General features: G+C 39.3%; 1 protein-coding gene across 1 annotated transcript in view; it reads left to right on the forward strand.

The window, feature by feature from the left end:
• Window positions 1–12088: 12088 nt before the first annotated feature.
• The window catches only part of pcxb (pyruvate carboxylase b), a 298980-nt gene continuing 289539 nt past the window's right edge, over window positions 12089–21529 (forward strand). The window contains 1 exon segment of the mRNA XM_079671136.1: window positions 12089–12331. Within this exon segment, the coding sequence (XP_079527262.1) occupies window positions 12120–12331 (212 nt within the window). The 5' untranslated portion in view covers window positions 12089–12119.

Here is a 21529-nt window from a genome sequence, read left to right on the forward strand (position 1 = left end):
GCTAATAGAATCTGTAAACTGACTTTTTTTCTCTGCAACATTTACCTGTAAAGAAATGTTAGTCATACTTGTCTATCCGGTGGCTCCAGTGCATTTCTCCAGGCGGTGTGTTATCTTTCTTTGTTCCCGTATCTCCACGAGTGTTATCGCCACTGTGAGAGTGATAACGATATGTGTGTATGTATGTAAGTCTGATTGTTAATATGTATATAAAAAGCCACATGTCCTTTATAGGATTATTTTCTTTTAAGTAAATCCTGAGCAAGCAGGTCCATGTGTATGTGTTCAAACATTTAATGAATGTGTGTGTTTTTATGAGCATTGTGTGTTAACCGTATTTGTGTGTGTGTCTGATAAAAGTTACAACAGCCTTCAAACGGTTCCTCCCCCTGTCAAAAGTCCACCATGTCAGGCACAGTTTGTCTGCCCTCTTTTTCTCTCTGACGTTGATTTGTTTTTCAGGTTCTTTATTAACACTTCTCACTTCTGTTATATAGAGCATGAGTCTACACAATAAGTGACTATCCTCTTAAATATAGAGCAATATCTTAGTAAACAGTCCTAAATTAGGAATGGGGAACGAGTTGGGCGTAGTTTTGGAGTACAGGTCGTTTCAGGATTCTCATACTTTGATTGGAAAGTTCCGAGGAGGAGGACATCAGAGGGGGAGTGGCGATCAGTCCTGAATGTTGGCTTTTTTTCAGAGAGGGAGCGAGGACAAACGCGTATATAAAGGGGGAGAGGGAGATCAGACCAATGTGGAGAGGGAAGGGGGGACTGGGCAGAGAATAAACAGAGGAGGTATGAGCATTCCCCCTTTCACAGTGAGCAGCTCTTTGCCAGTCCACTGAGCACAACCCATCCCCACTTTCTCTCTTCTGCTGCCTTTCCCTTTTTTTTCTAGAGTTGTACAAGTAAAAAAAACTTTCACTGATGTGACAATTGTATTACACTTAAAACTACTAAAACACTTTTACCCTCATAAACAGAAGTTAAAAGAAATGGTTGACCATGTGTAAATCAGAAATAGCTAAAATAGACACAACTAAAAGACAATGATGTTTTGCCTAAAGTTTTATTCACTATACGCCTGCTGCTGACACTTGATATATTGTGTTTGTTAAAGCATCTGCATATAAGATTAAAGGGCTTAGTACTTAATACCCGGTGCATACTTTGGTATTTGTGTCTTCAGGTGACTTATTTGCACACCAGGTCAGGCTCTTGTAACATGTATCATGTTGTTTTATTTTAAGGTCTCATATTATGCATTTGTATTATGTATTTCGAGCCAAATACTTCAGAGACATGTTTTGTATATATCTGAGACCTATAATATATTGATGAAAAACAGTATAATAGGGGACCAAGATGTCTTGTTTTAATCACCATTAAAAAGTAACAGAAACAGGTAACAAAACGAAATAACTAGACAACAAAGGAGGGTCATGTAAGCTTTGTTTACCTGTCCCTCTTGGGTTGAAAAGTCACCTGGAGGGTATATGTTGACCTCCTTACACTAAGTAACACAAAATGAAGACATGATAATATTAACAGCCTGCTGGAAGGGGAAGGAGCCCCATAAAAATACTTCTGAGCTCGGTGCAATGTGGCCTAGCTACAGCAGCACTGGTGATGCGATTCTGGCACGCTGTGGTTGGCCCACTTGGCAAGGTGTAATAACAGCAAAGTTAAATCTAAAGGGCACTTCAACCAGGGCCGTCCCTGGCCGTGCAGAAAGCAGAGCAATGTGTATAATATATATCACTCAGTATAACAGGCCTACATTACTCTCTTTATTTGCTTTAGTTTAGTAAATATCTACAAACAAAGAGTCAATATTTGTCTAAAACCATTTAGTGCTTAGTTCACATAATAAAATACACAATGGCTGTGTAAATAAAACTTTTGGCCTGTCATTTTATTTCCTCATTGTAGCGACCAGGGGGGGGGGGGGGATCCAGTGTCTGATAGTGTTACGTTATTAAGCTGTGAGTGCTCTCATACTTGTTTGATTCTGAAATTGTATATATTTATATAAATATATATATATACCTATATATCAGCGGGACTGAGACACGAGGATAGGAGTCGAGGATAGGAGTCGAGATGTGGAAAATAGTGAAATGAGAAAGGCCCACAGACTCTGCTATCTTGAAGCGATAAGAGAACACAAAATAGTTGAGAAACAGTCAGGTATGAGTGTACCTGTGTGTGATTGTGACTGCGTGTGTTTCTGGACTCCTGCCAAAACGCCACAAGTAAACGTAGATACTGTGGGAGCAAAAAATACAACTACACAACACTACAAATCTTGAAAAAGTACTGATGTTCTGACTTCCAGCTAAGGGGCTGTGCAGATTTCTTCCAGGCATAACTGCCAATTTTCATTGAAATATCAAAACGACAACAATGTGTAATAGAGTGCATTTCCTCTTTAAATTAGGGTGTCTTTTGCAGGGTGTGGTGTCCTCACAGTTTTCTCTCTGTACTCTAAAAACAAATGCCTTGGTTCAACAAAGAACATCAACGCAACAGTTTGCATCGATGTTTATTGAGTTAAGACAACTTCTAATGAAATTGTCTTAAAGCAACAAAGTTATTTGAGTTAGGGGAAAAGGCTTTTCCTCTACAATCAGAGGTGTTTTGAATTACCACTTACTTAATAATTGGTATTATAAACACAAGTTTTGAAGTTGATTACTCAAAAGATTAAGTTGTTCCGATTAGTTTTACCACATGATTTAAAAGAGATTTTAAGTTGTATGTACTTAATTACCCTCATTGTGAACACACGTTTTTAAGTTGACAACCATTTATAAATTAAGTTGCTCCAAATATATTCTATTCAATAGTTTTTTTTCTTAGCTTTTTCATGTTGTTGCCTCTAAAGAAAGAAATGAATTGATTCCACAAGAAAAATATTAGGCAATTCACTTTTTATTTTGAACTGCAGTTGTTTATTTCAACACATGATGTTTCAATCAGGAGAGAATTCATTTTGTTGTAACATTTATTGAGACATGCCATATGATAAGGTGCGTGAACACCTGAAATCACAGCTGACTGCAGGAGAGAGGAGAACCATTTTATAGTTTGGCTGCAGCACGTTGATTGGCTGCTGGAGAATGAGGTGAAATGTAATAGGTTAAAGAGAACGCCTGTGATGAGCTGATTATATGCAGCTGCGGAGTGAATGCACATACACCCAGTCTTCCTGAAAGAACTTGCGCTGAGCTTAATTTAAATCTTGAAAAAAAAGATAAATAACACAAATTTAAATTGCCCCACAAATAATAAATAAACCCATTAGCCATACTACCATGGGAAATGGGGACACAGCAAATACATGCTGCCATCACATCGAAGTTAGAGGCCTTTGCATATTTAAAACCAGTGCCAAATATGTAAAATCTGTAAAGTTTTTGTAAAACTACAGTAACAAACTCTCAATGGCCACCAATCTGAAGATCACACACATCAATTTTACAAAAGATGTAACAAAGATGTTTACACTGCCGACAGTCATTATTTCAAACAGTATGAACACATTTAACGCAGAATGCTTGCTCATTCATTTGTTTCCCTCGACCACGATGGTTGCCATCGTATGGACCGGTCACTGATGATGGCGATATTTATGTCCTTTTGAAGCACTTATTAAGCATTATTGATTGGGGTGTGGTCAAAAGTGCAATATGCTTCAAAATGTAACTGACAGAGAGCAGTGCTTTTGTCCTGTGTTTTTACACTGTGCCCATGGATTTTATTTTATTTCAAGATTTTGAATTACGTCGCTAAACTCCTTGAAAAGGTCCTCTTCCTTTTCTCCAAGGTACACGACAAGGCAGTGGATGGCTATAGTTTTCTCTGCATACTTCAATTGTATTGTGCTATTTTTGAAAAAGGAAAAAAAGAGAAATTACCAAAATAAATATATTCTGAATGGGTGACTGCCAACAACTTGCATTTCAATGACAACTCTAAATAATGATCCTACCTCAAGAAGCATGTCCTTGATCTGCTTCACCGAGTTTCATTTTTAATAAAAATAGATATCACAATAGTAACCAAAGTATTTTTACACTCACAGTAGCCTCTACTACTTTGTACCCTCTCACAGAACTATTCACAGTTCAAAGGCTGCTAATTTTGGTCAAACAGCAATTTGCCTATGCAGTGCAACTACAAGGCTATCTGTATTTGAATGACAAAAGATGACACTCACCTTAAAATTTCCTTTGTATATTTCTATTTGTCTTAACTGTCGGAACTTGTCCAGGCGTGTTAAGTAGGAGTGGATTTGAAATCCTTAACTGAAGGTGTAGAACAATTAAGTTATCAAGCCAATTGCATTACTTACAACTTGAATTTAGTTTTAAGTCAATTAACGCAGAAATCAGAGTTCAAATTACACACAATATTAAGTTGATGTAATTACCAACATTATTACGTCAACACAACTTATAAATTAATGTTTGCAACTTAAAATGGTTATCTAAATCAATTAACTCACATTTTTATCTTGCAACCATGCATTTAATTAAGTGGAGGTGAAAGGTCGCCTGAATTCGTTTTTAGAGTGTGTGTTTTATGGCTCCTGATAAAAGCATAGAAGTCTATTGTCCACTTTACAAGACACAAAGAACCATTTTATGAGGCTGTAATCAAATCCTGTCATTTTCAGCGGTTTCCTGCACCACAGGTCTTTTTTATTTCTCTCAAACTTTACACCATACTTTTTTACTTCAATTTAAACATATGGAAATGCCTTTAACCATCATAATGATTTATTGTAAAATGTCCTTCTTGTGTTAAACTGCATGCCTGTGTGTTTCCAAACGGAACACACCGTCTATTTCCCTATAATTAGTCGGAAATTACAGCAGACATTTTGAAACGTCATAACAGGAAAAATACACATGCAACTTATAATAATAAAAGTGTCTTAGTCCGAAAGACCTGCAAAAACTGAGCGGAAAAGGATTTATATTAATATGACCTATCTGTTTGCAAAACTTTCTTTCCTATTTACACATACACATATGGAACAACATTAGCATTAATTCAACCTCACCTGAGAATTGTAGGTCTATTCACTCTCATGTGTGAATATATTATGTATAAACATACATTTATGGCTGTTGCAGCTTTGGTTTCAGGGTCCTGCTGTTGTGCATGCTGGCTCAGGCTCACTGTCACACTTACTGGGACACCTCATCATCACAGAGCTATAAAGGTATCAGTAACACCTGTGCAGGGCCGGCCCTAGACTTTTGGGCCCCCCCCCTCACTCTAGCGCGTTCTCACTACACACAACACGGAACCAACTTTTGTCTTATGATGTTAGCATGAGCACACACATTGTATAAATAAGCATGTAAAAACCGTGGATCTAACATCCTCTAGGGGGGGTCCTCATCTCGCTAGGGGGGTCCGGGGGCATGCTCCCCCGGGAAGATTTCTTTTCTAAAATATTGAAGCTGAAAGCATCAATCTGGTGCACTTTGAGAGCAAAATTAAGAGATCTATAGATACATCTCTCAACATCCATATGAAACAGAATTGTAGACAGATTTAATTTTTCTTATATTTTACAAATCACTCCCCTTTTAAACTGTATTCTTGTTTTGTCATATAGTATTTAACAACTGTTTTTCATTTATTCTCTCTGGCTGTCCATCTCATAATGTTTACATAGAAACTAGCTGTCAATAGGAATATCATTCAGAAGAATTATAATTTCATGTATAAATCTGTCACAAAAATAGGTTGCACATTTAAATTCAGGTGTTGTTATGGCAACGTCAGTGGCCAAACAGCCACATTTACTGCTGCAAATACATACAAACATGCTGTCGACACGTAAAGCAGTGGCATGCCACAATTTCAGCTGACCTTTTCTCAGAAATACTGTCACATAACATCCATATATTTCATTGCTAGGTTGATGCTTAGCTAACTATGAAACACTTTAACTGACAGGACTCAGTATCAACTGTGTACTGTAAGGAAGCTTCTAGCTTCATGTCGAACAGTAAGTCAACATTTTCCAGAGAGCTTTCTTTGAAATCACCGGGTAAAGCTTAAAAACATTACATTTAGATTGTATGACAAAGTGTTTATTTAAATATATCTGGCTAGCTATAGCTACTTGCTAACGGTTTAGCTTACCCCCGCGATTCAAAGTAACGTCAACGTACCTGTCAGCCAATAAGACAGATTTTTATTTCCATTCAACTCTCTGGTTGGTCTGGTGTCTTGCCTATGTTGCATTCACTGAACACAGGAAATTACATTTCTGCCATCCTCTCTAGTGTCATGATGAGGTTCAGGTAAAGCACTGTGAATTATATGATTGACTCAATAATATAATACATGACTTTGAGAGTAGGCAATCTAGGCATAGATGAGAGTAACAAATGCGTCACTTCCGGGCAAAAATAACAGCTCCGCCCACTTTTGGGGGAAAACAATGCTGTCAGTTGAACGGCGGTCAATACAAATTCTGAAGTTTTTGCCAATCCGATCAGAAATGTAAGAAAACCGGAAATTTTTGGATATTCAAAGAGCCCGATTCCAATGGCCAGACAGGCAAACAATTGCATTAAGCCTTTAGAAATAGACGATCGGGCTCGATATATGGTTAAATATGGCAGTAGGCTATCGATTTTCATAGATGAGACAGATTTTGCCCAGAAGTGACGTAGGTGTTACTCTCATCTATATTAACAAAATTAATTAAACATACTTATCATGGCGACGGTGTACTGAGATTATTATAATTTTTTTTATTTTTTTATTTTTTTTAAAGTTGTTATTGCTAGGGGGCCCCTAGTGGCTGCGGGGCCCTAAGCGGCCGCTTATGTCGCTTAATGGGTCGGGCCGGCTCTGCACCTGTGTCATATTACTAACAGTTCCAGAAATGTATTTATTGGAGTCCTATAACATACTCCGTGTGGAAAGTAACTTTGTACATTAACTCTAGTACCGTAGACTTTTGGCAATCCCTTTGGATAAACGTGTAAGCTGAACGAAATGTTATTTAATTGAACCTACCTTCCATTATTACACTGTTACTTTTAAATCACTTTGTGTTAAACAGGGATGTCTGGTGCTCTTTAAATGCTGCCGCAAGTTGCGTGCCAACATGTCCTTCTCTGTGATTGGTCGCGAGCAGAGGGGGCGTGACCGGTTGCGTCACATCAAAAGGAGGGGTGACAGTTTATGGAGAGAGAGAGAGAGAGAGAGAGAGAGAGATTAACAGTGAGTAGGAGGGAGGCGCAGTAGCAGACTCCTATATCCGAGAGAAGGAGACGGTGCCAGCTGCTAGCTAACTTAGCTCTAGTAGACAGTTAGCAACTAGCTTCAGAGTCCTAGCGCCTTAACTGCATATGAGGCACTGAGCAATAGTGTGCTTGCGTGTGTGTGGCAGCGTGTGTGTCTACTCGCCCCGCTCGGCTGTCCTGAAGTCACTCCGTGTGTGTAGCCTACCTGTGTGTGTGCGTGTGTGCCAGTGTGTGTGTATATATAAACTCCCCTATCTTCCGAGCAGCAGCGTGTCTGTCTGAGGTTAGCACGCAGGGAAGCAACACATAAACACACTCTGATACTCGACTGTTTACATTCGGTGTCCGGTTACTTGCCAGCGGGATTCCCGGCTTTTACTGTCAACGACACATCACCTGCATGTGAGTACTGAGTATGAATGAGTACCCTGTGTGTGTGTGTGTGTGTGTGTGTGTGTGTGTGTGTGTGGGGCTGTCATTGAGTGCAATTGACCTAAACACAAGCCATGCACCTCTCTTGAGTGGCTACGTGTGTACTTGCTTCTTGCTGTCAACGTGGTAAAGGTGTTGCAACTCCTAAAACAGTTCCAGCAGAAATAAATTAACCTGTCTACTTGAACCAAACTGTTTGCATTGACAAGCTTTTCAAAAAGTGCCTAGTCAACTTTGCTGGCTTTACTTTTAAGCTGAAATGTAGGCTGACTACTATACTTCCAGCAGTAGTTAGTAAAGTGACTCAAACAGTTGTTGCAGGAGTTTTTTTTTAAATGTAGTTTTGTATTAGCATGATGTTTTATCACAGGTTCTCCACTGATACTGCCACACCTACATAACACATTGAGGTCCCAGAATTAAAAAAAAGTAGAAGGGTACTGCAATGTAGACTACAATTCCCCTGTATACAAAGAAGTACATTTCTGTTTACAGGTTACAACTTGTATATTGCACAACATGCCATTTCCTTTCAAGCTGCACACAAAATAAGCTTGTAAAGTTGTTGTGTGTGCGTGTTGGCCTGATTTTCCCACTGGTTCTCTGTGTTGCAGAAATCTGGTCTCTGCTCTTTGACCTTTGAACTCATGCATGTGTGTCAGATTCATTTGGTTGTACAGTTTGTTCATCCTCAAAGCAAACTTTACTCTGGTACATGCAGAACAGCTGTCCAATCCCAGAGCTCAGGGATGCGCAGTGGGTAGCGATCACAAGTTATTTTCACAAGCCATAATAAGCAATACTTGCAGTAAATCTTGGAGCAGGTGCAGGATCATAAACACTCAGGCAGGAAAAGGCTCTGCTCTACTTTTTGTGAATTTAATGGCCTTGTGTATTGATGGACATGTGCCATTCACCTTGACATATTAAGACTTGTTGCAATAGTGCCAAGTTAACAGACTGAAAGGCTAAAGGCAGCGGAGACACATCCACCATAGTTTTATGACAATGATTCAGAGGTTTCGCTTCTCCCTTTTTCTGGATGACATTTATAGTTTTGCACTGCTTAAAGGTGGGGTAGGTAAGTTTGAGAAACCGATAGCAATGAATATCTAAAGTGCTTTGACAAAAAATCCATAAAAAAACGTCATCTGTGGAAGCCGTAGTACTGTAAAAAGCACGACCAATAATTTTAGCCGGCCCGGCTAAAATAACTGGATGGCCTACCTGCCTGTCAGCCTTCCATCTGTGCACAAACTTATATCGTGCCCTCATTGGTCATGTGCGCGTTGGTGTGTGTTGGAGGAGGGGCTCTGTAAGGAAGTGGCAGATTTTTTCCGGCTGTGTATTTTCAAATTGTAGCGCACTCGAGCTGGTTTCTCCAAAATGACATACCCCACCTTTAAAGTTATAAATCATGAAGGTCTTGAGTTCTTTGTGTAGCGACAGGACAGACAGTAGTATTTGAGCTGTTGTGATTGCAAAATAAACAATAAGATGATAGAAGTCCTCGCCGAAGGCTGTTTCCATAATTGAAAATGAATGCATGTTTTCAAATCTGGATCCTTCACAATATTTATTGGGTTCTCCCTTGGCCCGTGCTTCACATTTCCGCGTGCTGGAAAGGTACTTTTTCAATATTTTTCGTGTGCCTAGCATCAGTATTTTGTATCTGTGGTGCACTGACACGTTGAGTTGATATCTGGTAGAATGCATGGTTTCCTCCTGCCCCTTGAATCTTGTTACAAAACGACTTTGCATGCCTTTTAGTTGCAATCAAATCAAGAGGCTTAGTGTTTGGGGAAGGGTGCAGACATTAGACATTATTTAAGTGTTTTGCATCAAAATGTGGTGCAGCCTTAGCTCTCGCTGCAAATATTTTGCCTCCAATGTCTAGACTCAAAAATCTGTCTCACTGCATCTGTGTTCAAAGTTTTCGGGTGTAGCACAGCTTTTTGAAAACAGTTTTAGCCTTTTTCATGTCGGAGAACATTATTTTACACCTCATGCTATTGTGTAATTGCCCCAAATTAGACAATATGTTTTGAAAATACAATAAATGGAAAAGGCTGTACTTGTATTTTACTATTCCCTCATGCAGACTTTACTCCCCCCCTCAGCATTAACTGTCCCCTCAGGGCTGTCAGCTAATTGGGGTCCTGACCTGTTGTTAGGGTTACCACGAAATGCTTCCTGGGAAACACTGGACATTGTCTTTCTCATACTGCCATGGCACCATCCTGCAAATATCTGTGATGACAGGTGTAAGAGTTAGAGATGCAGCTAGTAAACAGGAAGTCAGGGTGAGAATGCTCAATTCATCTATTAAACTGTGGCTCCTCTACTCCATCATATAAAATATTCCTGTCAAATGGTATTGCAGTGTTTTTCAACCCTGTTAAGACCTGCCCTGCTGTCACATGTTAACAGGAAATGCATCAGATTAAGGAAGTGCTATTTCACCGGGCCTCAAAGCACTGACTGCTGGCGATCATGTTAATGTAGTTATAGTTCATGAGATTAATCCCACTGCGATTAGCGTGTGTTCAGCACAATCATGAATGTCAAGCATGTTAAGCTGCTACTCCCTCAAGGTAGTGGGAGGTCAAAGAAGGTCTAGTAAAGGAGAGCACTAGGTCACTCCAGTGGCTCTCATGCCATTAGCAGCCCCTTGCTTACATACCTATAATTACACTTTTTTAAATAGCATTTATACACAAGACCCCTTCTAGTAAGCTCCAGTTATAAAAAGAGCAGGAAAGTAAATCCACAGCAAACATTTTGTGTAAAAAAAAAACACGCATCATAAAATAATGACATTTAAGTTAATCTCAAAACAGTCGTTAAAAAAGCCAAGAGACTACGAATGAAAACAAGCTAACATTGAATAAAACTGTTATGAAATGGCAGTGTATGATATGAAGTATCTACTAGTTCTGCTTTGCTTTCTACAGAGAACAAAAGGCTTAGGGTTTCATAGGATATTGACCTCATTTTTTCCGCAGTCTTTTGGCCAAGAACGTTCTCATTACAAAATAACGTTTTTGTAGTAAAGTATCTATGGTTAGGTCACAGAAGCTGAACAAATGTAAAGAGAAAAAGATCATTTCAAATACGTTCCTTGATTCTATGAAACTATGCTGCAGCACAGTGTAAAAAGGGGTCTAAGGCGGCAATTATTTAAGAAATGTGAAAGTAATGTATTGTTTTTCTAACATATTCTGTCCTAGCGGAACCTCCCACAGCAGCAGCAGCATGTTGACACAGCTGTAAAGAGCCTGAGCGAAATGCACTTTCATTTGGCTCGAATAATCCTGTCCATGCACCACAAATCTAGGTTTATGTTTGTTGACATTACCACGTTCCACTGGGTTAATCTATTTATGTTGATAAAGTTGAATTGCCTTTTTGAATAGTTCATTAAAGCATACTTAGTACGGTATTAATGTCCGTCTCAAGAGTGCTTCTTGTTGATGTGTTTTCTGGCAGAGATTCCCACAGTGTGCTTCTGAATTCAAAACCACGATTACAAGCTTAACATTTGCCCTTTATGCCAACACTTTCCACTTTTTAGTCCAGTCACAGGCTTTTGTTTTGTCTGCAATAAAACCGTGCGTGACCTTGTTCCTGCTGAGCTAGTGCTACTTTAAGTTTTTGGGACCTTATTACACCTCATCCTTAATGGATCCTCACTGTTCTGACACAGTAATTTCCACGAAACTGAAATTTCCACGACACTGAAAAATGCAGTCCGGTAGAGTTCAGTCTGACTTTGTGCGCGATTGTGGATTTTCTTTGTGATTCCACACTTTGAGTTGAAAGGTTTTTTTGAACCTACAAAATAATTTAGGCTGAGCTATCGAAAAATGTGCACGAACAACAATGTTCTGGATTTGAAGCTATTTGGTCAAATATTTTACGTCTTGCAAGAAAAGCGATTTCTATTTATAGCGATATATTTTCTCTCGCAGCCTTAGTTTCTCAAGTTATAGAATGTCATATTTTCCCATTATTTATTACAAGAACAGGAAGCACATTGTTTTCCTACCCATGTAATAAATAATGCCACAACATAGAAGACGCTACCTCGATAAAAGTAAATATATTAAACTCAGAACCTTGGCAGTCAGGTGTGTTATAGTTTTTTGTGCCCGAAACACACATTTCAGTTCAACTTCCAGGTTAAAGACACCTGTGAATAAATGTGTAGGAAAATGATGAATACACTAGATTTTCCCAAAAATATACAGAAATATAAACTACAGTGACGACATCTGGCGTCGTTTTTGTAAGAAATGTTCACTTCTGCATAAAAAAGCCTCGGCACGTGACCTCCCGCGTGTGACGTAACACGGGGGACACAAGGGGGAGAGCGGCCGGTGTAACGTATTAATAAACATGGCTCCCAATGCTAGTTTCGACACGGAAGACACAGAAGAAGTTGAACATGAATATTCGAATGCATATGACGTACCACAACCTTATAATTATGAGCCCGCTAGGCGTCCAAGAGACAAGGAGCAGCAAAGGATTAGAAGAAATAACGGCCATCGGAGAGAAATTGAGCTGTGGTGTGAGGAGAACCAGTGGAGAACTGGGCAGCTATCTTGGTGAGTGACCGGCGTTAGCTACAGAATGTTAGCTAACGTCACATCACAACATTGTAAAGTTAGCTATCATATATCAGGCTATAACTAAAGTAGCATTGATAATATAGTAACGTTACTGGCAGGACTGTTGATACTGATCCATAACAGAAACTAATTCGCAAGTATCAGCCGTATCTCGCGTTACCTAATGCAACTCCACACTACGGTGCTGTGTACCGGAGGAGAGACGCGAGATACGGCTGATACTTGACGATCTGGCGGAGAAAGGTTGTGGAGCCTCCGTTGATATGTCGTTGTAAATGGCTTGATGGAAAGCAGGTGTGTAGTCGGGGAGGGTGCACAGCTGATTGCAGCAGGTGAGTGGAGGTTGAGCCGGGAGCCAGGAGTGACAGCCACCACGCACACACAACACAGAAGGGGGGAAACAAACAAACACAAAGGAGACGGCTGGAGCAGTACAGCCACCACAGCGTTACCTAATGCGACTCCAAACTACGTCTTACGGTGCCGTGTACCGGAGGGGGGAGAGAGAGAGAGAGAGAGCAGCGAAGGGGGGGGGGGGGGGGAGAGAGAAGTAATACGGTTTCCTGATAAAGCTGTGGAGAGTATGTGTTGCAGGGAGGTGGATGCACAACGCACCCAGGAACGAACGCTGGCTCCGGTCCTTTTTACTGTGGACTCGATGTCCTGACAGGCTGGTATTTGTGCAACCAGCACAAACACAATAATGCACCATGATTACAAATGATGAAATACAATGTAAAACTACCGAAAAATACCAGCTCCTTAAAACACAACCGCTCTACTCAACGCAACTCTACTATAGACAAGTTTACGCGCCAAAACACGGGTAGCGCCATAACCCTACACAAATGCACTTCATTTCCGCCGGAAGTCTTTTGCACAGCGTCTGTCGGTGTAAACCGGTGTAAACAGTCAGACGGGCACTGGTGTAAACACAGCGATTTCGATGCTAACAGTGATGCTAGCTTGGGAACACGATTCTACTTCTTTGACTGGAGATGGCGTTACTCTCCCCCACCCGAATTCAGTGCAAAACTGGGAGGATAACATGACGACGTGGCCCAGCATAACGTACAGCAAAATTTGCTCCTACTTCGTTCAATCCATGGCAATAGATGGAAAAGCAATGGACAGTCTGAAGGCATATCATAAGGCTGCGCACATTCTACTTTGCCCACATGCTCCCGAAAATTGTTGACGATTTTGTTGAGGGAAGGTTACAGTTCTGCAGTAAATATCTCAGCATTTTAAAACCAAAATAAACTGCCTTATTTAGGTCATGCCCACAGGAGCCAACAGTTGTCTGTTGTTTACATAATGCACAATTTACATGATCTCTTTATGCTGTGCAATATATCATATGTGCCTGTACTGTTTGAGTGAAAATAAAGTTTGATGTAATTTAATTTCATTATTGCACTGTTATTGCATTTCATATGTTCCTTAGAGTGCTACAATTTCTTTTAACACAGTTCATCATTCATATTAAGCTCATACTGTACATAAATAACACTGAATGAATTAATTGTTGAGAGGAAACTAAAGAAATGTCTTCAACAAGAAAGATCACATGTTTAATCCTAACAGGTATTACAAATTAAAATATAAAAGCAGCCCACACAATTACATCACTATGAAAATATTCATATATAATATTAAAAAATACAATGCATGCAGTATTTGTTGTGTTTATCTGTATTTAATGAACAACATGGCTGGGTGCTGGTTTGTGGTCGTAGCACTCTCTATCTAACCACTCGTTCAGGTGCTTTCTCGAGTGATTGCAACCAACTACCGCACACGTAGTTCCCGAACCACTTTTCTTCATGTTGTAACTGTTATATCCTCTTTGTCTCTGCGATATCAGTGCTTTGTCGGCACAACGGAGCTAGCTAGCAAAACAAACCCAGTCCGCCAAAACGGAAGTGCATTGCATCGAAGGGAGGAGTTCAGGATGTAGAGCGGAAACGGCTCAATAACTTGTGTATACCCGCGGTCAGAGTGCGGAGATGTGTCCCCTGTGTGATGTAATATGACACGTTTGACGTATGACCTTAAAAAAAAGCCATTTTTCAGAGCAGAGCTCAAAATTGCTCCTTTCCCTCTGAATTCCTGCCCTTATGTCTCGTAGAACATATCAAATCCTGCATTCACTTTTTTTATTGTAATTTTCAAGCAAGTTTAAGCATAAATGTAGATAAAAAAACAACCTGCAAGATGCTCTTTAAACTCAGAACCTTGGCAGTCAGGTGTGTTATAGTTTTTTGTGCCCTAAACACACATTTCAGTTCACTACTCATTCTTAAAGGTGACCTATCATGCAAAATGCACTTTTGTACGTCTTTTATACATGAATATGTGTTCCCGGTGTTCCAGGGAACTCACCAAGTGTCAGAAAACACAACCCTCTCTATTTTCCTCCATACCCAAATATCTTAAAAAGGGGCTGCAACGGATCTGATACAGACTGATCCAGATTTGAACACTTCTATGACGTCACAGAAGTGGCGCGACGGCTATTGGGCCAACTCCACCAATCAATAGGAGACAGCCACGGACATTGCAGTTCGAAAGCGCTGGAGACGCTGTAGTACATATGCCAGGCCTGTAGATGGTGCTGTTCTCACAGAATCAGCCCATGCAAAGACAGTGTTGAATTGAGCGAAATGAGGAATGGCTAAAATGCATGATCTGTTTGGTATTTTGTAAAATAAAAAGTATAAATATGCCTTATATAGGTATGGCCCTACACTATATTATTCAAATATAGCATGATAGGTCCACTCTAACTAACAGAGATAGTGTCTTCTCATGCTCGTCTTTAAAGGTGAACTCGCATATCAATGCTTCTCCCAGTTAAGAGAACTCTGAATGATTAAATGTTTAAGGGTGAGAAGAACCTAAATCCACAGTTGTTTGTCGTATGTGTTCGCCCCACGATCCGCCAATTAGGGTAAAGTCGATGCAAGTTCTGTGTTTGTGGGTCACGATGCGTCAAACCAGAACACAACTTTGATCTCTGAGAAGTTAATGGATGAACCAGTAACCTCCTCTGTTCTTTCAAGCTGCCCAACAAACACAGTTTATGACCTCTGACCTTTAAGTTTATACAGAGGATTGTGTGATGTATGCATTGGCAGTGCGTGTGTGCTGTGATTTAGCCGTGCTCTCGGACACATCTACCCTGAAGGCTGGGAACACCTTATTTCGAGACTTTGCTGTGACGACAGAGTGCTAAGTATTGGTTGTGGGAGAGAATGAACATTTGGCTTCAAACCTTCACATTCCATTTTGGCTTTCAGCTATAATTTAATCCAGTGCTTGGTTTGTGTTTCAGCAGTTTTGAAACTGATGTTAGGACTCTGATTGAGATAAGAAAGAGGCTGCAAAGAAAATTTGTATTAAACAATGTTGTAGTGTTCTGCCTGTATCGAAGACTTACAAAAAGTGTTGGTTGTTGCAAATAACAAATAGTTGAGAAACAGCCCTACAATGCACAGACAGGAATGTCATTTAAATGTGGCTTTACGACAAACACGTGGTGTCTTGTGATGACTCTTTTCCTTCTGACAACAAAGCTTTTGACATATTTTTTCCCTTTTTTATCTCTCAACTTAATGGAACCTTTAAAGTTTGCAACAAAAAGGGGTTGCAACTTTTCAGCCTGCAGACTGAATCCTGTGGAACTAAATGTTGTTTCTGGTTTGAATTATTTCAGTCTCCTGTGAAGTTGAGGGAACTGGTGCTCCCAGCAACTTAACTCTTAAAAAAACAAACTCAATGGCTTGAGAGTTGTTCATATCTGAAACAAGAAAACACACAATCCCCCTTTTATCCTCAAATAAAGACAAAGGTCACATTCCTGTGACAGTGCGGGTCTTTTGAAAAGACTGTAAAAGGATCAATATAAGCTTTTATCTAAATGTTCCAGCTTAATCATATCTCATAAGGTTAGGATAAGTCTGCATGTGTTCATGATTTTGTCCCTTTTTTGTAAGAAATTGTTTATGGTAATCTTAAAGTAGTCCTCATTACAAAAATGAGATGCTTTAAAATGAGAGAAACTAAGGTATTCATCTGAAATATGATAAAACAGCTCATTAAAAGCATGAAAGCATGTTATGGATTCCTGATTGTGGCCGAATGAATAGTAATCTGCATTAATAAGTATAGCTAGAGTGAATCTTGGGACATTACCATCCCTACCAGAGTCATTGATTTATCGCCAAGCTGTCAATGTGTCTGGTGTCCCTCTTTCGCCTTCTTTGGTGGATTCAATCCAGTTTGATTGTATGTATTGTAAGTCTGGGATCACATGAGTATTATGACCTTTAACCTTTTCTGACTTAGTTTACAAGCCACTGATCCCAATGTAATCCATCTGAAAGAGATTTCCTTTGTTTGAGTCAAAGTAAAGTTATTTGTATTACTTGGATGTTCTGTTACTGTTGATAGAAGTAACCCCCCCCCCTGCTTTCCTTCTAACAACACAGTATATTAATGCCGTCCATGTATCTGTCAACTTAACAAAAGGACACCCTTTCAAAAAGCACCTTATTAGTTGTTTTTGAACTTTTGCACATTCCTTGTGCCAAACTACCACTTCTGCCCAGCTCATTCATTTTCATTTAGATATACTGAACACATTTGAGATATTTAACATAATCGTATTGTTATTTCCCTGCAAGCAGCTTTCCTTTTCACTAAGAAATATTCTATATATATATTTTCACATTTACATTACAGTTTTCTTCTATACAGCTTTTATTTGTATTCAGATATCAATTAATCTTTTAACATTTTATTACATTCTACATTAAGTTTTCTACTCTCTTACCTTTTTGTTTATTTCCACATACTATGTTTATGATAGAACATGTCTTGTATTTCCAAACCTTTTTGGCAATGAACCAGATTAGATATTGTTTATGTTGAGGAACCTATATTTACTGTTAGTTTATCAGTAGTTTGGACAGAGGGAAAATGTATCAGTTAATCACTGGACTTTGTCTGTTTTGATAAGTCATAGTTAAGAGCTGATGACTGACCAGGGGCCTCATTTATAAAGGGATATATGCTCAAAAAATGGCCTACGGCAGTTTCTACGCAATGTTTGCAATTTATAAAATACTAACTTGACAGGAAAACGTGCGGTCCTCCCATGGATGTATAATAAGAACTAAGTAAGAAAAGAAATAAGGGTCCTCCACGCAAACTCTAACACATGCGTACGCACTAAGCACAAAAAAGGGAGAGACGAGAAACTGCGACACCGTTGGCAGAAGGAAGAATTGAGAGAAATATGTGGAAATAATACCATAAATAAAATGTTACCTCTCATTTATCATATATGAAGAATTCATTTTCAAACATTGATTAAAGCCAATCTTAAAATGATTTAACAAACGCCTGTTTGAGGCTCCTCAGTGCACACAAAAACATAACTGGGAGAAATAAATAAATACGGATATGTCATTTAAAACCACCTCGAATATGTTGTATTAATGTTATGAAATGTTTTCTCATAAATGATGCGGTAAGCAGGAGGACCGAATTACCTCTAAACTGACACCGTTTTGCATTTCTATAGGTTGTAGATACGAGCATGGTTTTATATATGTTTAATACATGTTTAATCATGTTTTATGCCGTTTGCCAAGACTTGATAAATCGCTCGTAAAACACAGGAGGTATGGAAACTAAGAACACCATATGTGGTAAATTGTACAGCTAATATAACACAACACATTAGTTGTATTTCCTTTAACTGGTGGATATAGAGTTGCTGCGGGAGGGGGGGGGGGGGTTGAGATGCACAGGCTGCGGTGGAGATGCTGCGCACAGCTGATCGACAGCTGGGACACAAACCACCAAATGCAAAAACATAATTCAGATCCAGTCGTCATGACTCCACTCCGGAGGGATTCCCCGATCATTTCTTACAGTTTCTCATCAAGGGGGGGGTCTCCTGTCCCCGGTACAAACACACTGCCTGAGGAAGGCTATGTGTATTTTTTTTGTCATTAACCTTTTTCGGACCACTTATTTATTTATTTTGGTGACGATCTGACCTCCATGCTGCTACTCTGGTTCAGCAACTCGCAGCAACTCTATATCCACCAGTTAAAGGAAATACAACTAATGTGTTGCATTATATTAGCTGTACAATTTACCACATATGGTGTTCTTAGTTTCCATACCTCCTGTGTTTTACGAGCGATTTATCAAGTCTTGGCAAACGGCATAAAACACGATTAAACATGTATTAAACATATATAAAACCATGCTCGTATCTACAACCTATAGAAATGCAAAACGGTGTCAGTTTAGAGGTAATTCTGTCCTCCTGCTTACCGCATCATTTATGAGAAAACATTTCATAACATTAACACAACATATTCGAGGTGGTTTTAAATGACATATCCGTATTTATTTATTTCTCCCAGTTATGTTTTTGTGTGCACTGAGGAGCCTCAAACAGGTGTTTGTTAAATCATTTTAAGATTTGCTTTAATCAATGTTTGAAAATGAATTCTTCATAATATGATAAATGAGAGGTAACATTTTATTTATGGTATTATTTCCACATATTTCTCTCCATTCTTCCTTCTGCCAACGGTGTCGCAGTTTCTCGTCTCTCCCGTTTTTGTGCCTACTGCGTACGCATGGGTTAGAGTTTGCGTGGAGGACCGCACGTTTTCCCGTCAAGTTAGTATTTTATAAATCGCAAACATTGCGTAGAAACTGCCGTACGCCATTTTTTGACCGTATATCCCTTTTATAAATGAGGCCCATGAACACACTCACCTGTGAGTGGAATTTGGTCTTGTTTTTCCCATAGTTGTCCCAATTAGAAGAAGAAGAAGAATTGGGAGGGATGAAACCATCTTTAATGTTCACACATGCAGAGCACACAGCACACACAGTGACATGTGGCCTCTGCATTTAACCCATCCTAGCACCAGGAGTCTAGGAGGCTGGGTTTAGAAAATGAACATTCAAATCAATCTTTATTTATCCCATATGGACACAGGACCAAGACCACCAAGCTCAGGGATAGGGTGTGTGTAGTGCAGACACTTACCTATGTATAAAACACACACTGTCTCATCTGTTTGCAGTTAAAGCTATTTGACATGCATATAGTTTACTTGTAGATGCATGTAACTTACACTTACTGTGTACATTGCACTATTCAATTGCATTTCTATTTAATATATTGTTACGTTGTTTGAGATGCATGGGATTTAAGATTGCGATGTTATTGTGACTATGACAATAAAGCCTGTGGGGCAGCTTCAGGCAGTCTTTTGGGATGACTTTATTGCACATGTCCATATCACGTTGATGTTTAGAAAACAATTGATTGATCAGCACTCATTTTCAGACATTAGATGAGTTGTTTACATCTTGGCATATGGATGGAAAACCATCACTGTGAGCTGTTTCAAGTCTGGAGGTTTCTTTCCCCTGCAGGCAGCAGTGTCTGGAAGATTTCCAGCTTTTAGGAGATTAAAGAGCATTTTAGATTACAAGCCACATCTTAAATTAACCATCAGTTCACTATTGGTTGGTCATATTTTAACGTCATGTCTTTACAAATCATTTATGCACTTAAATCAAAGCATTCTGGTGTTTGATTTTTTTTGTTGTTGCCATGTTTCTGCACATTTTCCCTTTTTTAGGAAACTCATAAAAAGATAATAATCTTTTAATTCAACACCAATACAGTATGACTTGATTGTAGTGTGTGTTTGTCTTGTGGACACTACATGGTTGTGAGATATATATTTAAAATGTTGTTTTTTTCGGGGGGATTTCTGTACTCACTTGACTGTTATCTCTGAGATAGATTAGCAGGTAATACCTCTGTGTGCCTGGCTATTATATCTGCAAAGCTTACACAGTATGCGTTAATTTCATCAGAGGCACACCCACTCTGAGGTTGTTATTATCTGTGTTTGATGGATCATATTTGACCTGTTTTTAGCTTGTACTTTTGTCCTGTTTTGTCCCAGTTTGCTGTTGTATTCAGGCTTTGGGAACCTGTATCTGTTTCATGGTGACGTTGTTGCTTTTGTGTAGATGCAGGATACTGTTTCAACCTGAGCTACTCTACTACAGTCTTCAGTCTCGAGGCATTCATCGGCCGTCTAATTTATTCATTGGTTCTTGTCTCAGTTCACCATTTACATAGTTAATTCTTTATTCTGTCACTTACCACTATACGTGACTTATAGTACATCCCACATGTTATTGTACTGGTTATGTATTGACTGTTTGTGCAGTACAAACGGTTAATTATCTTTAAATCTAGACAGGACACACATTATGTGGTAATTCACTCTTTAACCACAGGTAACAACAGGAAGTCGTTATGCACAATGAGACTTCACTCGGCACAAAGTAATAGTTTTCTCCAGTCTCAGTCAATGCTACTATCCCCTCTTCTTGTTTCTCACTTGGTACATCCTTTCCCCCTCTCTTTTCCTTGTTTCTTAGTCCCTCCCAACAGACGTCCAAACAGAGGTGGACATAAAGAGACAGCTGGCATTTAAGAATGAGACAATTGTGCGTTGGAGCTGCCATTTTTCACCGCAATTAAATATGACGTGTGGCACAGCGGCATCATCTGTCAAATATCACAAGCCTTTTATCCGTCACCAATGCTAAAAATAATTTACATAACAATAACGTTTTGCAAATAATACACCTGTGTGATACCTCTTGATAGCTACTCCTCTCATATGCCCTTCTAAGTGTATGATAAACCGGACATTTTGTAAATATAACTTGACAAATCAGTTGGGTTTGTTTTAGCTTATTATGTGCAACTCAGTCAGCTTAGGTCTGGTCTGCACTGCTGTTGTTTGGCCACATGGGGGCAGCAGAGCACTGTCAGTGAGCCTGTTAGTCAGAGCAGAAGAAGAAGCTTATACCTTTGCTGGAAACACTGCCACCACTCAAGTTTAGTGAAGGAGCCAAGTACATTACGTTGAGAAGGTAGTTAATACATAAGTGTGTGTAATTCTCATGTGGTTGTGTGTGGTTATGGGGTGCTTCAATTCAAGACATTATTGATAGAAAATGCAGCCATTAACTTAAAATGACACTAATTGGTGGAAATGAATTGTTTGTTTGTGTGCGTCTTGTTTGCTATAGTTGGCTTTTTGA

The sequence above is a fragment of the Notothenia rossii genome (genome assembly GCF_949606895.1).
Source record: "Notothenia rossii genome assembly, chromosome: 3".
In the NCBI taxonomy this organism is placed as follows: domain Eukaryota; kingdom Metazoa; phylum Chordata; class Actinopteri; order Perciformes; family Nototheniidae; genus Notothenia; species Notothenia rossii.